At 37.8% G+C, this 19784-nt stretch overlaps 1 protein-coding gene and 1 long non-coding RNA gene across 2 annotated transcripts; both read left to right on the top strand.

Moving 5' to 3' along the window:
- The first annotated feature begins 727 nt into the window (after window positions 1-727).
- LOC115924995 lies at window positions 728-3368 on the top strand. The gene is made up of 3 exons (XR_004064530.1): window positions 728-833; window positions 2367-2522; window positions 3242-3368. It is a non-coding gene; the product is annotated as an uncharacterized LOC115924995 (long non-coding RNA).
- Window positions 3369-4158: 790 nt separating this feature from the next.
- On the top strand, window positions 4159-18230 carry LOC591624 (neogenin). Its single transcript, XM_030988343.1, has 9 exons — window positions 4159-4249; window positions 4920-5213; window positions 6936-7241; window positions 7553-7623; window positions 10532-10763; window positions 12181-12419; window positions 13522-13591; window positions 16930-17032; window positions 17939-18230. The coding sequence occupies exons 1-9, from the start codon at window positions 4159-4161 to the stop codon at window positions 18228-18230; spliced, it is 1698 nt and encodes a 565-aa protein (XP_030844203.1).
- The last annotated feature ends 1554 nt before the right edge of the window (window positions 18231-19784 follow it).

The raw sequence follows: 19784 nt of genomic DNA, 5'->3' as shown, positions 1-19784 counted from the left end.
TTTTTAATAGTGTTTGTTGTTTGTTCGTTTGTGTGTGTGTGCGTGTGCGTTTGTGCGTTTGTGTGTTGTGTGTTTGTGCGTGCGCGATCGCGCGCGCTTGCGTTAATTCGTGTGGGCGTGTGCTCGTGCTAGTATGTGATGGCTATCGCCGATCATCCCCCCCCCCACACTCCTCGGTACGGATTTACGCCCCTGCAAGGAGGCCTTCTGAAGTTATTTTATTGTGCTCAACTTCTAATAGTGACACTATTATAGACCATAGATAGAACAGACACTAATGTGGCTAAATTCATGAGTGAGGTCAGGGGCAACTCAGTGGACAAACAAGTAGAAGAAGAAGAAGAAGAAGAAGAAGAAGAAGAAGAAGAAGAAGAAGAAGAAGAAGAAGAAGAGGAAGAAGAAGAAGAAGAAGAAGATCAGGAGAAGAAGAAGAAGAAGAAGAAGAAGAAGAAGAAGAAGAAGAAGAAGAGGAAGAACAAGAACAAGGACAAGAACAAGAAAATACAAGTGGGGGAAACAGAAAAAAAAAAAAGGAGAAGGAGAAGTTTCAGAAGAAGGGGGAAAAGTTTGAGAAGAAGGATGAGGAGGAGGAGATGAAGATTGATTAATAAGAAGTTATTGTAACACGCACAATATTTTTTTTCTCTGTATCTGATTCATGTATTGTATCTGTCCATCTTGATTTTATACTCTGAATTCATTTACAGTATGTACCATTGGTACATATGGTCCAGGATGTTCACAGACATGCCACTGTGGTTCATCATGTGATATCTACAGTGGAACATGTACAGGTGAATGTCAGACTGGCTGGTCTGGGGTCAACTGTCAAAGTAAGTCATGGTCAGCAGGATTTTTTCAAGCGAGGGGTTTTAAAATCGGGCCCAAAATTTGCTCCCGAAAATTCGCTCAGTGGGAGGGGGGGGGGGGGGTAAGCGGACACTTTTTTTGGGGGGGGGGTCTCGAAATTTGAAATTTGACATTACGTTCCATTGGGGGGGTAATTTTTTTTTTTTTTTTTTAATAAAAAAAAAAGGAAGTGGGGGGGGGGGGGTTCACAAAACATACACATAAAAAAACTCAAGAGGGGGGGGGGGGTTAACCCCAAAACCCCAAACCACCCCCCCTCCCCCCTCTGCGTACGCGTATGTCAGCAATGATAATACATAATATGACATGAATGCTCTCCCCAAATAAGATACATCAGAATGTTTACATGTACACTGCAACTTTGTAACAAACTTCCTTTTATTTTTGTTTACCTATGCCTATATGAACCGGATTGCTCCTGCAATACTGGAATAAGATAACTCAGTAGTTAAAGTTTTCATTTGAAGTTATTATACAGTGCGTCCCAGAAAAAACGAAACCGAGAATTATCGATGTTTTATCATAACTTAGTCACATTAATAATTAATAATTGACACATATTTGGAATGCTTAGATACTCCTCTTTATTTTATGGAACTCATATGACGCATGATTGATTAAAATGAATTTGAAGAGAGGAAACCAACAATTCATTTGGCGGACTGTCTCTGAATTTCAAAGGGAAAGACTTAACTCCATTTCGTTGACAATCAGCCATGCATGAAGTCTTTCGTGTGAATGTCAACGAAACGGAGTTAAGTATTTTGTTAATGCCGTTTGTTGCTACGGCAGGCAGCCAGTGAAAACGAATTCATTTATTAAATGAAACTATGGAAATGCAAGCACTACTTTAAACAAACAGAACTCTGCTATTCCTAGCTCACTTTTCCTGACTGAGGTGTCATATGAAAGGTCAGAAACTCATCTTACAAAATGTGATTTTCTCTTTGAAATTCAGATACGCCAAATGACTTTTTTTGTTTCCTCTCTTCAAATTCATTTTCATCACTCATGCGTAAAATATGCCTAATATGTGATGCATGAAAGAGGAAGATCTAAGCTTTACAAATATGTATCATTTATCAATTATAATTGTGACTAAATTATGATAAAACATCGATAATTCTCGGTTTCGTTTTTTCTGGAACGCACTGTATATATTTTTGTAGACATATCCAGATCAAGCTTTGTTTTAGGGTCCAATGTATTCCATTTTCATTATGTTCATGGATGACAAGAATGCCTTCTACTTCTACAAGTAGATAAACTAATAGTGAAGGCACGGTTAAATTCAGGATTATGTGCCATAATTGAAGTTTGTATATAGTGCTAGGAAAAAATCCAAACTAGTTACAAGGATACAAATGTTAAAATCACTAGTTTCGAGGAAAAGAATATTGTAATGGAAACAACCATATTTTTGTGGACTCCACCTAATATTATTTGCTGGTGTTTGTTAAATTGTGATTTCTAAAATATTTTCTTATCATCCTCAGTTCCAGATGAATGTGAAGCCAGTTACTATGGATCTCAATGCACTGATAAATGTCATTGCTTGAATGATGAACCATGTGGTAAAGGTACTGGAGAGTGCCCTGAGCAGAAGTGTGCTCTAGGATACAAAGTACGCAGTGGCCAGGTCATTTGTCAAGGTAAAATTCTGTTTTTCATTTAAGCGTGTTGAATTTTGCATATCAATTCCTATTTATCACAAGTCTACATACAACATGTACATACGTGAATGGTACAGTGTGCTAATTGACACACCGGTATTTTGTTTTATGTACCCTTTATGAACGCTCATAAATACATGTACATGTAGAGTATGTACATTGGTCATATCCTGGTCATATCAACCATATATTATGTACACAATGCTGAGATAGTAAATACATTGTTATAATGTATACTCTGGAGGGGGATTCTAGTAGACACATATTGACTTCTTTGGAGGGCATGGTTACTATGGTGATTATTCGCCGAACGTGATGTTGTAACTATACTATGCCCCTAGAAAAAAGCGAGGGGCATATATAGTGCAATCTCAAGAACACCGAGGAGCAACATTTACATGTATTTTAATTTGAATAGTGAGGTAAAAAATTAGCCGTAAATATTTGTTTAATATATCGTATTCATTGTTTGGATTCACCCAAAATATATCATGACAAAGTACTCCATTTAAAGTGTTTTCATTGATGGAGGGAAAGTTTAATAATCTGAAAAAGGGTGTGTGCCAACTGCTTGTTCCATTGTTAATTTCATGCGTAGAAGTAGACCCGAGCAAAAGTTATGTTTGCCTTTAGTATTCAATAATAATCATTGACCAGATGTCTCCAATATAAACATGAACTGTGTTTTATTTGTTCAGAGTGTGAAGGGGATACCTTTGGTTCGGATTGTCTTCAGCAATGTCACTGTGCTCAAGAGGCTTGTGAGACGGAGAGGGGTCTTTGTAAGGGACAATGCCTTGATAGCTGGATTGAACCGAGCTGCAGTCAAAGTAATTATACCTAGCATGTAATGTTTCTGTTTTGTTCCCTTGTTCAGCCATGATTATAATTCTTGTTTGTTGCAGACACTTGGGCATAGTTCAAAATATTTTGTTTTGTTTGCTCTGTATAAAGTCAATTCTTTATTTTAATGAAGTTTCTACTCCATTTTACACGCAGTAAGCGGAAGTTAAATGTAAAAAAAACAACCCCCCCCCCCTCCCCTCCAAATGATTATCAGTTATTGGTTAATCTTTGTACGGTCAACCCTGTCTATAGCGATCGCCCAAGGGATATACAAAAAGTAGTCGTTGTAGACAGGTGGTCTTTTTAGACAGGTCGGCGTAATTGGCCACCTTTTTAGCCAATCAATAAATCTAACAACCCAAGTTTCTTTTTTGGTGTTGAAAAAAAGTCATAATAAAAATACAAAATGATTTAACATTCTTCTTTTTTTGGGGGGGGGGGGGGGGATTGTCCAGGATTTTTGAATTTGTAGGCATATTAAATTTTGTTTTAAAGAAATGAATGTACGCCCACTAACCAGGCCTCTCACAGGCCGGTCGAGTCATCGATCGCGAAGTTCATTGTCTGACGCTGTGTAGTTATGTTTTCAATATCCCTATCCTGTCCTGTCCCTATCCTGTCGGTCATTAAATGTTTTGATTGAAGTTTGAATAAAAGCTTGGGGTTGATTTATTTTGTGTGTGTAAATGACCGTTAGATCTAGCTTTACAGGCTCCCGCTGTGCGAGCCGTATACAGCAGAGCGAGTGAACGAAATTACTCAAGCGCTAATGTTGCTGGTCGCTACATGGCTAGCCCTGACTGTCGTTGTGTGGGCATTTCCGGTGGCTAGCGGAAGCAAAATTAGTGGCCGCTGGTCGCGTTAGGGAGGTGGTCGTTGTGCACAGGCTCTTAACTACATGAAATTTCACAGGGGGGATTTTAAGTGGTCGTTATAGACAGGTGATCGCTAAGACAGGTTTGACTGTAATACAAAAATAATTTTCTCCAGTGGAAAGACATCTTGATTGGTAAAAGTCAGTGGTATCACGAAGCATGTACGATTAACAGACCAGGAGTATTGCATTGATATACATTAATCAATTCGACATTCGACTTTAAACAAAATAATCAGATTGATATCTTCTCTTGTTTAGGTAAACCTGCATGTACATGTACAAGTGTATTTGTGGTAGTTTTTTATGATCTTGCCTATAGTTCTGGATCTAAACACTGATATAACGAAGTGACTGAGTTGCAATCTTCTATTGGTGCAGACATGTATATTTGTATTGAATTTTTTGTATTTTTGCTTTGTTTTTGACAGGAATATCAATATTATAAGTAATTGTTCATTCTTTCTTATACAAACGAATCCATTCTTTTATTCATGAATATCAGGATAGGTTAATGTCTTATAAAGTGCATGTAAAATTTGTTCCCCATGTATTGTTAGTTATTATTACATAAAGCAAATAGATTTTGTGTGTGTCAAACTGTGTGTATTATTTAATGTTCTTCTTTCTTATTTCATCGTCTTGGTTCTTGACAGGAATATCGAGATTGGTTCCATTGAGAGTGAACCCATACCAGCCATCTACCTTCACATGTTATGTTGAGGGTATCCCACTTCCCGATGCATCCTCAGTTGATCTTTACAGACAGACTGGAAGCACCTATGACAGGACAGGAATCACCAGGAGATCAAGCACTGTCTCAGGGTCAGAACGAGCTGTTGTCTTTGATGTGGATAGTGTGTATCCACAGGAAGATGGGGGATACGAGTGTACTCTTATTGTTGAATATACAGGTTACCCCAGTGCGCTTATTACCAACGCAACCTATGGTGAGCATGCAAACTGCATGACATCAGTTTACTCTAATGTACATCTGTAAGATACCTGTTTAATAGAAAGTATGAATTCACTTTCTTTAGATGCAGAATTATTCTCAGTCGTTCTGTCTTCATCCATGGTTACAGGGCCAAAACAGGGGATTGCATCAGTTATGTTGTTGGAGGCTCTGTTTTTTTTTTTATAACTGTCATGGCAAAGGAAGAGGCAGGCACATGCCCAGGGGCGTACGCAGGATTTTTTCAAGGGGGGGGGGGGGTTTAAAATCGGGCCCAAAATCGCGCCGGCCGAAAAGTCGCTCAGTGGGGGGGGGGGGGTAAGCGGACACTTTTTTTTTTTTTTTTTGGTCTCGAAATTTGACAATTTGACAATTTTCTTCGTTGGGGGGGGGGGGGGGGTAAGGTCACCTTTTTTATGTTAGGCGTGGGCATATTTTTTTTTTTTTTTTTTTTTTTATAATTACAACAAAAAAACCAAAAAAAAAACCAAAGGGGGGGGGGGGTTTAGGTTTTTTTAGGGGGGTTTACACACATAAAAATACAAAAGGGGGGTTTGAACCCCCAAACCCCCCCCCCCTGCGTACGCCCCTGCACATGCCTTCCCTCGCCATGTAATAACAACAACAACAACAACTGTTACAACATGAATGACAACACAACTACACCACCAACCCCGACCACCACAACAATAACAGCTGCAACAAAAGCAACCTCAACAACAGCAACAACATCCTCAAAAACTGTAACAACATCAACAGACATATGTTGCAAAATGTGTGTGAAGCCTTCAGTAATACAAACAAATGGCAGAGCCTAGGTGGTTTACTGAATAAACTGCTATCTAATAATATTAAAAGTTACTAAATTACAAATTCATGTTGACTTTTGTTAAACATCACATATTTTTTTAATTTTTGATGTACATTTATGTCATATATATATATATATATATATATATAAAAGTGCGAGAATTCTGAACTCTGACATGACAACAGGTGTTCCAGAATATGTAGGCGTGAAGAAAATGGTCTAGGAACGTGAGACGTAGCTGTACTTTACTATTTTATTACGAGCTTTTGACTTGTGAGGCCTTCTTCAGGTTCTGAAGTGCAAACACATACATAAACCAATACATTGTACGAACACATGGCATACAAACTTAATATCACTCAAACATAGTAAAGCATCATGAACATAACCATTTCGGACCAAACAATTATATATATGTCCTCTATATACATTATATAATTACAGATGAACACAAGTAAACATGAATTTGTAATTTAGTAACTCTTTAACACGGAATGTATGTTCTTGTATTGATATAGTTGTTTCTACATGCAAGTGGCATCCTGTACATTGACCCATACATAAGCCCTACATGTGAATTAATCAATGAACTTTATATTTTAATATTTGATATTCTGGGCTTATGTAGCACTTGATACACCTACGATGTATCTCAGTGCTTTACAATGTTTTATGAACCCTGTCATCGGATTCAGACTCGCTCAAAGACAACGTATGCACATTATCTGCATCATACATTAGCAGCTCTTTTAGGTGTCAGTATAGAATTCCTGTGTACTTTGGTAAATTTAATATACATATTGACTTGGTGGAAGAACTTCCATTATAGGCGTGTCATTGATTTTGACGGTTATTTCAACAAAAAAATTATATTAAGTATTACTGTCTCTGTTTGTTTTTGTTCAGTTCTGCCAGTCATTGAGAAAGCACCAGTGATAGTGAGCACTACGTCAACTACAATTGGTCTTCGATGGAATGCATGGTCTGAAGAAGATGACGTAGGTGATCCTCCTCTGGTAGGATATGATGTCTTTGTAAAGAAGGATGGTGACTGGGTAACGGATCAGAGAGTAGACCAACCCACAACATCAGCCATCGTTATTAACCTGACACCCGACACAGATTACAGGTTTCGTGTAGCAGCAGTGAGGGAAGGTACAGGTGGAACAGGACCCGATTCTTCTAGGAACGACACTGTAACTCTCTGTAGAAGTAAGTTATGCTCAGAAGAAAAATAATTGAGTGTGTTGGAGTTTTAAATTTTTTAAACATACATCTACAGGTACATTGTATTTGCATTGGTAATTGATTTGTACATTTAGATGTACATTTAGGATAGTTATGCACTTTCCATTGAAATCATTAACTTATCTAGTTATGAGTAAAATATGTTCGTAGAAATGTTTGTATTTTCCATTCCATACATTTTTTTTAATTGTTCTTTCTTTCGAAAAAGTGACAGAGAACTGTCTTTTACAAAACATGCATGTTCATGCATCTTCTTTATAATTGTTTATCTTCAGAACCCAGTGCTTCTCCAACTGGACTACTAGTTTCAGCCATCAACCCTAAAGAGCTAGAGGTGACGTGGGAGGTATGAACTGTTTTAAGAATAACTGTTTGGTCACGTATGCCTGGATTACATTTGGCCTGCGATTAGTCTACGGAGCCCGTATCCTGCCCGTATCCCCTTTTCCGTGCGGCCTCTGTGCGGAGGCAGGAGGCGGCCGTGAGATTTTCGTACGGATTCACCGGCTCCGCGGCGACTACGATTTTGTTTCGCGAGGAGTTAATGCCTGGATTACATTTGCCCCGGGCGCCGTACGATAAATTAGTATACGATTTTTCGTAGACATCGTAGGAGGCTACGGGCTACGATGTTTGTGTTTACATTATTTACGAGTATCGTGCCATTTATTGTATTGACCCTCGGGGGCAGGACGGGGCAAATCCGTACAGAGGCTGCTCGGAGATTGTACGCAAATCGTGCATTTTGAATGCAGTAGCCGTGCAGTCTCCGCAGCCTCCGCACGGAATCGTACGGAGCCCGTGGATCTTCCGTGCAAAGGTTGCGCGGAGAAGGCGCGGGATGAATGCTCAGTATCACGGATACTGCACGGACAGCGAGCAGCAACCTTGTGATAGCTGTGCAATGGCCGTGCGAATGCCCCACGAGTCTACAATCTCTGTACGATTTTTTTTTGCTCCCATTTTCACCGAAAAATCGTACGTTTGCTGCACAATCAGTGCGAGGCCTCCAGGCGATGCCCGTGCGGGGATTGTGCAATGCCACCTACGACATGTATACGGGCTACGGGCTTACGACTTTTTCAAATTTGTTTAACTTCTCGCGAAACAAAATCGTAAAGGCTGCGGAGCCCGTGAATACGTACGAAAATCTCACGGCCGCCTTCTGCCTCCGCACAGAGGCCGCACGGAAAAGGGGATACGGGCTCCGTAGACTAATCGCAGGCCAAATATAATCCAGGCATAAACAAATTTGAAAAATCGTAAGCCTGTATCCCGTACACATGTCGTAGGTGGCATTGCACAATCCCCGCACGGGCATTTCGTGGAGGCCTCACGCTGATCGTGCAGCAAACGCACGATTTTTTAGTGAACATGGGGAAACAGACGCCGAAAAAAACTGCACGGAGGCTGCACGGTCACCGCGCCTTCTCCGCGCAACCTCTGCACGGAAGCTGCACGAGCTCCGTAAGATTTACGTACGGAGGTTGCAGAGACTGCACGGGTGTTGCACTGAAATTGCACGATTTCCGTACAATCTCCGAACAGCCTCTGTACGGATGTGATCCGGTCTGCCCCCGAGGTCCAATACAAGAAATGGCACGATGCTCGTAGATAATGTAAACACAAACATCGTAGCCCGTAGCCTCCTACGATGTCTACGAAACACCGTAGACTAATTTATCTTACGGCGCCCGGGGCAAATGTAATCCAGGCATTAGTTGGATGCAGATGGATGAAAAGACTCGTTCAGATCACAGAATACATAACTGTTAATAGTCACAATATTATTACATCGGGGTAGAACGGCACCGTTATAATATGGAGCTGGTAAATATATTTGTTACCTTGATTACACTTGATTTTACCTAAAATGTTAATCGAGATAATTATGTCAAATAAGATCGTTAATTAACCACTTCATCATTATGCCTTTACCATTCTCGATACTTCTTAACGTACCTCAACATTAGACTATAAAGCAAAATACTTCGGATTTAAAAACAGGTGTACAAATTTTTGTTCGCCAGTTGAAAGTGTGTGCTGGGGGGGGGGGGGGGTTATGTAATAGAAATTTAATTTGATTTCACAAGTAAGATATTAATCTACATTAATCTACATTTGCCACTCTCCACCCAGGTGTTAAATGGGTACCGGTAGGAAGGAATTCCTTGAATGCTGTGAGCGCCGATATCGGCTGCCTATAAAGCAGAGCCGGGGTAATAGTTGGAGAGCCTTGGGCACCATGCATGGTAGATATGTGCGCTATATAAAATAAATATCCAATATTATTTTTGAATATGAATATGTTTTGTGGTCCAGAGATTCTTGTTCTGCAGAATTTCAATTTCATTTTTTTTCCTTCAATTTTCAATTTCAATTTATTGTCCAATATTGGAAATTTGTTTTGCTCACATTTTACAAACGTACAAAGAATCAAAACAAGTTTACATACATAATACATAATATACTTTGACATAGAAATTCTTCAGATTATTGCTTTATAGAAGTTTTCCTACGCTATCATGAAACAAAATAAGTGAATTATTTGTTATGTTCGAGTGGACGGGATGGCCCGGAAACATTACAAAAATAACATTACAGAAATAAAGAAAAGAACTTAAAATTCAGGTAGCATTTTGATCGTATTTGCAGATCGAGGAAGGAACAAAGGAATTTAGAAAACGTTGAGTGCGACAGTTCATTGAACGAAGTCGTTTACCAGGAAGGTGTTTCATAAAGCTGTTCGTAAAGTTAGGCATGACTTTACAAACATCTTGTATATGAAGTGCCAGATAGGATCCACAAAGATTTTCCTGATATTTCCAATAACCTCAATTCTCAATTTATGGCAACAAATTATACTTTGCATTAAAAGTGTTTGTTATAATAAGAATGTTAATCTACATATGCACAGTTCAACTTAAGTTGATGCAGTTAATAATGATTGAGCACCCCATTTGGCTATTTAATACAGAAGCGAATCCAGCCCCCCCCCCCCCCCCTGGCGCTCAAGGGGGGAGTGCAAATTTTCAAGGGCCCCCCCAAAAAATAGTGCTCACTACTAGAAAATGTTGGTTGCACCACTCTTCAACTTGTTCACCTCTTATCAATATTGATTGCAGCATCCTTATTAATATGGAAATTGTAGATAACCTATTATAACATCTTGTAGTTTTGTTTATTTGTGTGAAAGTATCTTCTTTTATGTGGTTGTAATGCATGTAACATGTATTTGCACCTTAATGTTTTAGCACCTCCCCTCGGAATCAGCAGACTGCAGGAGTGGAGTGACCCATTATATGATCTACTACGCTCCCTCTGGTTCAACTTCTTCAAACTCTATCTTGGTTTCTCGCGACAACAGCTCCTATGTGATAAGAGGGTTAGAAACCTATCTGGACTATACCGTCCAAATGACTGCATCAAATAAAGACGAGGAGAGTGACAGGAGCAGTGAGAGTATTGGCAAAACAATTGAAGAAGGTGAGACTTCATCAGCTAGTTATCTTGGATTCTTGTAAGGAAAATACTCGTATTCCGAAATATATATATATAGTAGAATATGTGCAAATCGCTGTTATTTACTTGATATAGTGTGAGTTGAACACGTTTCCCAACGAGTGCTGCCAAATAAAGGTGAGGAGAATGACAGGAGCAGTGGGACTATCGGCAAAAGAACTTTAAGAACGTGAACGTTTGCTTTCCAAATACAAAGTACATTTTTTCTTTCATTCTTTTCTGCAAATATTGTTATATAATAATAATAATATTCCGTTTTTTAATTAGGGCTCAATACATTGATTCAACGATGTGCCTAAGCGCTTTACAGATATATTATTACCCTGGTCATCGGATTCAGGCTTCCCGCACACAATGTGTGTACATTTTCCACTCCCTGAGAAATGAGATCAGAACAATATTATTCAGTTGTATACAGTTTGAATTGAATATGTTTTGTACACCCTAGCCTGTGACATATTGAGACCCTTCCCAGAAGATCAATTGTTTAATAATTTATCATTTATTTGTGTGGTTTGTGTAAAGGACTGTTTCACTCTGCTGCTGGTAATAGTTAGCTGTCTATATGATACCTGTTATCATACCACTAAAGTCATATATAACATTTATTTGCATTGTTTTTAAATCTTACAACATAGAGATTACTAAAATTCAAGATATTTGCTAACTTCTTTCATCTCGTAGATACTAATTGTTTTACCTTTTTTTTCCTTTTTCTTTCTTCTTCTCAATGTTATTTTTGTTCTCCCTTTGTCACTATGATGCGATTTTGTACTTATTAGCTGTTTATATAGGCTCAATAGGACGTTGTACCCTGTCATGACTCCGAGAGCCAGTATAGAAACAGCTATACCTCGAATATTAAAGCAGTCCATATCTGTTTGATATACCAAATTCATAAATAATCTACAAAGAAGTCTTATCTTATCCGTTTCTTGAGAAAATATTGGTTTAAAAAATCACAGAAAATCTGAAACGCTGTCTGCTAATCTTTGCATGAAAGTTGCCTGAATGTTACGATCATTCGGGAATACACACTCTGTATGGTATCCGCGCTCGCACAAAATAGACTTTTTACACGTAACGAATTGGGATCTCAGCAAAATTTAACTATGTGGCCCGTTACCCTGGGCAACGGGAATAGTTCGTTTCTTTGCAGGCATGGCTTCAATCACGACTTCAATTTCAACCAATCAGATTACTAGATTTATTCAACATACTAAAGAGAGGTACATACATATCAATATGTATATGGTGAATGAGGTTCTTACCATTACCCGCCCTTCCTCTCCCTCCTCCCGCACCCCCCCCCCTCCCCTCTCATACAAAGTTTATACATTTTTGTTTATAACGACTCTTATTATCTGCTTTGTCGTCACAGTTGCACCTAGTCCTATCAATGTGGCTATACCTCAGAGTACTACAAGTTCCTTCACTGTTTACTGGTCTACCCCTCTACCATCTAACACCAATGGTAACATCCAGAAGTATATCATCCGCTACCAGCAAACTGATCCCGTTGTTGATGGTGACTATAAGATGGAGGAAGTATTGAACGGTGCGTTTGAAGGAGAGCATACTGTGGTAGACCTGACAGCAAAATCCAACTACTCAGTTCAGGTAATACATGTCATATATTTATATGTACTTGTATACGGCATGAAAAGGTTGGGCCTGGAAGAAACTGTTTGAAAGTGGTAATCAGGAATGAATTTACATGGATGGGCTAAGTATGCTTGAGAGGTGAAGATGATGAAAATGTGAAAAGAGCGTGGGATCTGGAAGTGGATGGCATTAGAGGGAAATGAAGATCAACGATTTTATGAAAAATATGGTGAAGTGAAACCACAGTAAGGTTGGTCTATAAAGGAGAAGGATAATTGAAACAAGAAGAAGTGGAGGGAGGGCGTGAAAGTCAGTAATCCCTAGCAAGGGGTAAAATGCTAACTTTAATGAATAATGAAGATAATGCACACAAAGTAGTAAAAACTGCACATTTCTGATTCACTAAGGACTGGGGGTAGCTCTATTAGGGCGTACAATGCTAGGATGCAATATATTCGCATGAAATGTCAAATATCCCTTTTTGAGAATCCGAACTTGAGATGCGATGTATAAAACAAAAATTGACAGCTGAATTTTCGTTTCTGTCTGAAAATTGAGCTCACTTGGCTTCTGAAAGATAAAGTTGAGTTCTGGTCATGCGATTGCATATGAAAGAAACGGTGTGGAATCGACCAGAAAAAGTTGATCATGTAGCACATAAGTATTGGTGTTTACTGCAAGGTTCCAGAGTCATCAACATGATAAGAAATTTGGCCCAGTCTTGGTGGAGTATCAAGCACTGAAGACAGAAATATGTATATGGGACTACACAACCATGTGGCATAACAATCGGGCCTCATTTCTAAGCTGTTACTTGTCATATTTGAATAGCCATGCTTTTCAAGGAACTTTTTTTTCTGATGTTTTTCCACACTTGTATAATAAAAATGATAACGCTCATAAATTATTTTTCACCTCTCCCAGAACCCAGCCCTCTCTTTAAAGGACTTCTATAGATGTTATTTTAGAACGTATAGTTCGATTGTGGAAAGTTGTGGAAAGTTACCTGAGATTTGCCCTGACTCGGTTGCTAAAAGAATTTTTAAGAACAAATATAATCTGTATAGAATTATGGAAACCATAACGGAAATTGTTTAAACATTATTTAATTACATAGGTACAGACTGTTAATGGAGCTGGTTCCAGTAATTGGTCAGAACCTGTGAATGCTAAGACGGTACAATCAGGTAAGAGCATTATAAGGCTTATCACTATTGTGTTTGGATCACTGAAGTTAAGGAATCAAAACCAGGAATGCCGCTTTTAATTGGATAGGTAGAGCTTGAAAATCAAGATGCAATTTTATTCAATCTGTGAATACAAATGAGACACAAAAGGATCACAAATACATGTACAATCTTTGCACATATAAATGAAGACTGATATATCCAAACATCAACTAAGTTAATGAAAGCTAAATGCCTACATCAAATTAACTGTATCCACTTCAAGCTCGACATATACTATCATTGAATCAACAGATAAACAAATCTAGAAGTTTCTGACAGTGCAGTTTCTATGCTCTGTTCTGAAACTGAAATCAAGTCAAAATACTACTTTAACTTCTTGAAATGTGTAGTGTAACCTCATTATAATAAACTCACTAAGACTAAGGAAACTTCCCCGTTAAATACGAAGCCTAATCTAAAACATCACCAAAAACAATGTCTCATTAATCAAATATAAGATTAAACCCCTAGTCCTTTGTTTACATGATAACTCACAAACTTCCATTTAAAGAGCAAACATTTCCAGTTTATAAGCTTACTAAACCACCTGGATACATGGTATTAAACATATCTACATAGATGAAGCGATATTTAAAGAGAAGGTTGAGTTCTGGGAAGAGGTGAAAAATAATTTGTGAGCATTACTCATTCTTATTATGCAAGTGTGGAAGAACATCAGATAATGTCCTCTGAAAAGCATGTCTCTTCAAATGCCTTCATATTCTAAATATGCATGTAACATCGTAAAAATCGGGGGCCGGCTTTTTACGCCACGTGTTCGTGTAGTCCCATATACATCTTTCTGTGTATAGTGTTTGTAAGTTTACCAAGACTTGGCCAAAATTCTTATCATTTCGATGATTCCAGAACCTTGCAATACACACAAATTCTTATATGCTAGATGATCAACCTTTTCTGGTCGGTTCCACACCGTTTCTTTCACAATGCAATCGCATGACCAGAACTCAACTTCATCTTTAACATCGCGTCTGTATGTTATGCATTGTCATTTCTAAAAGCAATAAGACTTCCAATGTAACTCACACAACGTAGACCCTATCACTATTCAGTTTTGTGCATAGCGATTTATACACTGTACTCGGTACACATTAATTATGTAATATCATTTTTCCTCAACAACCTGACCAAAACAAATTCTTAAATCACCACATATGAAAAGCATGATATTTTAAATATAAACTTACTTCTATGGCGACATTTCCTGGCTAACTAAAACAACATAGTAAGACTTTCGTCTCCTGTGGATCCTTTCCTAACGAAAGAAACATGGCATCTGCGAACACGTCGCTCTGCACTGCACTAGAATTAGCATAAATTCCATACGCGCTATGCATGGTAGACGTAAAATAAGCTATACGGTGTCTTCTGAATTGAAAGGAAAACAATTCAGCTAACTCCTGGTTTGTCAACAAACCAGTGTTCATACATAAAACCTTTTCCATGAGAATTTAAACTTTGGCTACTAAATTCTACTCATTCCACTATTTGATACAGGACCATATGTTTCTCATAGGCAATGCATTAAGAAGTGTATCACAAAGTTCTATATTAACTGCTGGTACTTATATGATGTATGTATCTCAAAACTTGTCATTCTTTAGTTCCTTATGTTCCATGGATGTCGCATTTTGTCAAAGATTGTCTGCATTGAACACCTTTAGAACACCATGAACAAAATTAAAGATAAATAATAGTTTTTATACAGAATACCACTTCTAATTAATTTCTTGTCCTTGAGATCCCGCAAATCATGGGAAATGGATCTATAAACAGCAAATAACACATAGCCAGGGGCGTCTCCAAAGGGGGGTGTGGGGGTGCGACACCCCCCCCTTCTAATTAATTTGTTGTCTTTGAGATCCCGCAAATCATGGGGAAATGGATCTATAAACAGCAAATAACACATAGCCAGGAGCGTCTCCAAAGGGGGGTGTGGGGGTGCGACAACCCCCCCCCCCTCCCCCCACCTGTCAGGATATTGTCGGTAAAATTGCGCTGCCGTCGGGAAAAAAGAGAAAAGGGGGAGGGAAAAAGAGAGGGAAGGGAAAGAAAAGGAAAAGAGAGGAAAGAAAGGAAAATAAAGGAAAGAAAGGATACGCGCCTGCATTCAAATATATGGTTGTGATACTGACTTAGTCGACGAAAAAAATCGTATATATTTCATGTCGTCGAGCAAAATGACAATTTGCGCATATGCAAGTATCATAGATAGTTCATAGGAAAAACAATTTAGCCTTCGGACACGGATTAATAGGGTTAAATTTGTAGGTATTTTGGACATTTAATTTTGTCGGTAATTGGTGGCTAGTTTTGTCGGTAATCTTTGGCCTCTTCACCCCCCCCCCCCCCCCCCCCCCCACTGAAAAAGGTCTAGCGACGCCCCTGCCCCATAGCAAGTAAGTTGTAAGTTCTAAACACGTACTTTTAGAGCATTGTTTTTCTTCAATACATATGCTTGCGAACTCCGTAACAGCAGCGATTCAATCTTTACTCAAAGGAACTGATGCTGTGACTAGCTGTCAACATTTCAAACATCTGCTTATACTTATAGTAGCTAATGTTCCTTACTGCAAAATACATGCATATACAAACACAACAATTCAATGCAATTAAATTCTTTTTTTTTCTCTTTCAATCGTTCTTATTTAAAATGATGGTACATTTTAACATATTCACATTTTTATATACATATAGATCAATTTGCACAATACAATACATTAACAAAAATAAACATGACATTGAAAGGGAAGGAGGGCCGACTAAACAGCAGAGCTTGTAGGGTGTAAGCCCCCCTATAAAATTAATTATTATGAATTATTATTTAATGAGAAGAAGAAAAAAAAACTGATTCAGTAATAATAAATAAATCATATTTAAACGCAAAACATTGATAAATACAAACATGTTTATAAAAAGAAACAATAAAAGTTGCATAAAGTAACACTAAAAATTATATTTGATCGGGGAATGCTTTTAAGTCTCCTTTTGAAAATTTGTATCGAATTACACTGTATAATATCATTTCACAGTTTTGGACCTGTAAAAAGAAATGTCTTTTGTGCAAAAGATGTTCTATTTAATGGTAGATGAAAAGAGCTCGCCTGGCGAGTGAGGTAACTATGAATCGAATCATTTCTTACGAACATAATCATGAATAAATAAACGAATACAAATAAATACTAAATTCCCCCGTCTCCCTAGGCTTTAATACAGAAGGTATCAAATTCCTGTGATTGATTGGTACATCTATTTTCATTTATTGCAATACTTTCTAGGTGGCCCTCCCAGTGCATCGATAGGACCGATAGTAGGGGGTGCCATGGCTGCCCTCTTTATTATCATCCTGGTCATTATTCTCGTCCTTGTCATCTTTAGAAGGTAAGTGACAGGGAAAACGTTGTCAAATGGTCATTAAAATAGTTGGAATACACTGTTAAAAGACACAAAATAAACAAAGACTAAAAACGATCACAAACTTCCATCCATTATTTTGCATAAGTTGCAAAAGATATGATTTGTTTTTAAACTATAGAATGACTCAATATATTGGTTAAATAAATAAAATCAAAGATTACATATCACCGTCAGGAATTTTCCTTTACAATGTTGGGTGTTTGGATTATATACATGTTTCTCACTTTAGGTCAGTAAGGAACTCTTTGCACAAAAAGTCTCATCTTTGATGGATTGCAAGGAAAATCCAGGTCAATTGTTGCATAGATAATATGATATGCAAAACGAAACCCAATGGAAATGAATATTAACCAGACATTACTAAATCTCATGCTTAATTTTAACTTGGTAATCATGTAGCTTTACATGAAAGTTGGTTTATATATTCATGTGCATACAAATAATTCGAATTCTGATTGCTTCCTGAAAAGGCTTATTTAGTGATTCTTTTTATCGGTTGACCCTTTTTATTTGTTAATGGTTTGTGCATGATTTTTATCATCGTTTTTTTAACCAAACTTGACCTGCATGGTAGCATATTGACTCTTTATAAGCCACACAAATAATCCCCCTGTGCAATGTCGTATTTATTATGCGATACATATATCAAGGTCTTTGAAATTATCTAACTGAATGTGTATCTGTTTTTTGCGCAAAATATGTGGTGGTACACAACTATTAGAAATATGGATATTTCAGCCGTCTCTGAACCGATTTTGTTATTTAAATTGTATGTTCTTTCAAATTTGACAGTCAGTTTTTCATTATCTCACAAAAAATTATTTTGAAGGAGGAAATTAATGGTTTTTTTTAATTGAATTTCACTTCCAGGATCAAACAAAGACGTTTAAAAGCTGAACCAGCCGCGTCCCCACCAAACAATACACGTGAGACCTCATCAAAGTATGAGAACCCTGTATTTGATGACTCCAACCAAGACCCCAATACATACGAAGACTTGAATGCTGATACCCATGCCTACCAAGATCTCAATACAGATACCCCAAACTACCAGAATATTACCGACCCCCATACGTATCAAGATCTAAAGAAACCCAACACCGACGTTACCTATCTAGAAGCCATAACATCAGATCCGGGAGACACTTACGAAGAAATATAGAGCCAGCCCAAGCGAGGCAGAGGGATGTGGTGCCAGCAGGATACATACTGGATCAACAATAATGAACAGGTTATGCAATACACAGAGTTGGTAATATTGATCATGGTGCTCATAATTCCTAAATATTCATGTGCTCATACTACGATAGTACACTATTTCAATTGATGCAAGAATTATAACGAAACTTAAACAGCTACTTTGTACTAATGTTATAGAAACATTAAATACCTTATGTGGTTTTTATATCTTTACTAGTTTGTAAATAAAGGGCTGAAAGGGTACATTTACGTTTAAATTCGTCGAAGTAACTATCATTAACAATGCAAAAATGCCACTTTACACTTATTCAATACTTTTGTACAGTAATCTGTTTTTATCTTGTTTTTTACTTGAAGCGGTGTAACATTTCTCATCTTCAAGTCATAGATATATTTTGTATAGATTGGTTAAACGTGTAGATTATATAGATTTATTCAAAATCTTGTGCCTGCAGGACAAATATTTAGTTTTAAGCTTGTGTAAGAATATATATTATTAAGTAATAAGGTTTATTAGCCGCCAGCACCATTGTCGAAAAATTTAGTATAATTCCTTTAAAACACGTCGGTCACCCTTTTGCCCAAGTAACGCATGGAAAAATGCATGATAGATAGTTCAGCCTTCGCTTGCTTTCTTCACCTTTCTGCCAGTCACCTGTTTGTCACACGTGCAATTTTGCACAAACCAATAGGCACCAATTATTGACTGAAGCATTGCTTTGTGCAGCACAATCCGGCGCTTTGTCAAATTACTAATTTCTGGTCTTGATTAGCTCCGTGACAACCATTTTAATACTGGTACAGATTAATGTTACACTGCAACTGTTAAATTCCTGAAGTGGAGCAGGGGTTTAATTGTGTTGCATGAAAAGAGTTAACTCGTGAAATAAGCTGTGATAAATAAATAAATGCAAAGTGACACCAAGACTTTTCAGGGTTTTTTTTTCTAGATGGGGTGCCGAATCTGCCATTATTCCTCCCAACTTCAGAATATTGAGACCAGCCTGAATAGTAATTGAATGCACGTAGTTCATTTGCTCTGAAGATCAAGATATCTTCTCTCTCTCTCTCTCTCTCTCTCTCTTTCCTTCTTTCTCTCTCTCTCTCTCTCTCTTTCTCTCTTTCCTTCTCTCTCTCTCTCTCTTTCCTTCTCTCTCTCTCTCTTTCCTTCTCTCTCTCTCTCTCTCTTCTTATCTATGTTTATCATTTCGGTCACTCCGTCTATCATGGATGTTTAAGTATTTAACAGGTGAACAAAGTGCTTGGAAAATTTTGTTTAAATATTGAATCAAGAAAATTGAGTATTTGCCTCTTTGTTCACATTTGAATTGCAAAAAGAGCAATATGTATTGTTGTGACAATGGCATTTGAAATTACTTTATCACCTAAGTCATTTGTTTCGTGTACTATTGATGCATGACATGAATACACAATATTTGTAATAGCACTTTCTCAGGCAATGTGCCTAGTATAGCGCCACCTATTGATATTCACTAAGAAGGATACATGAACATGG

Source organism: Strongylocentrotus purpuratus, unplaced genomic scaffold, assembly GCF_000002235.5.
Source record: "Strongylocentrotus purpuratus isolate Spur 01 unplaced genomic scaffold, Spur_5.0 spur5_contig_840, whole genome shotgun sequence".
Classification (NCBI taxonomy): Eukaryota; Metazoa; Echinodermata; class Echinoidea; order Camarodonta; family Strongylocentrotidae; genus Strongylocentrotus; species Strongylocentrotus purpuratus.
The sequence above is the reverse complement of the archived record's forward strand: the minus strand, read 5'-3'. Positions and strand labels throughout refer to the sequence as shown.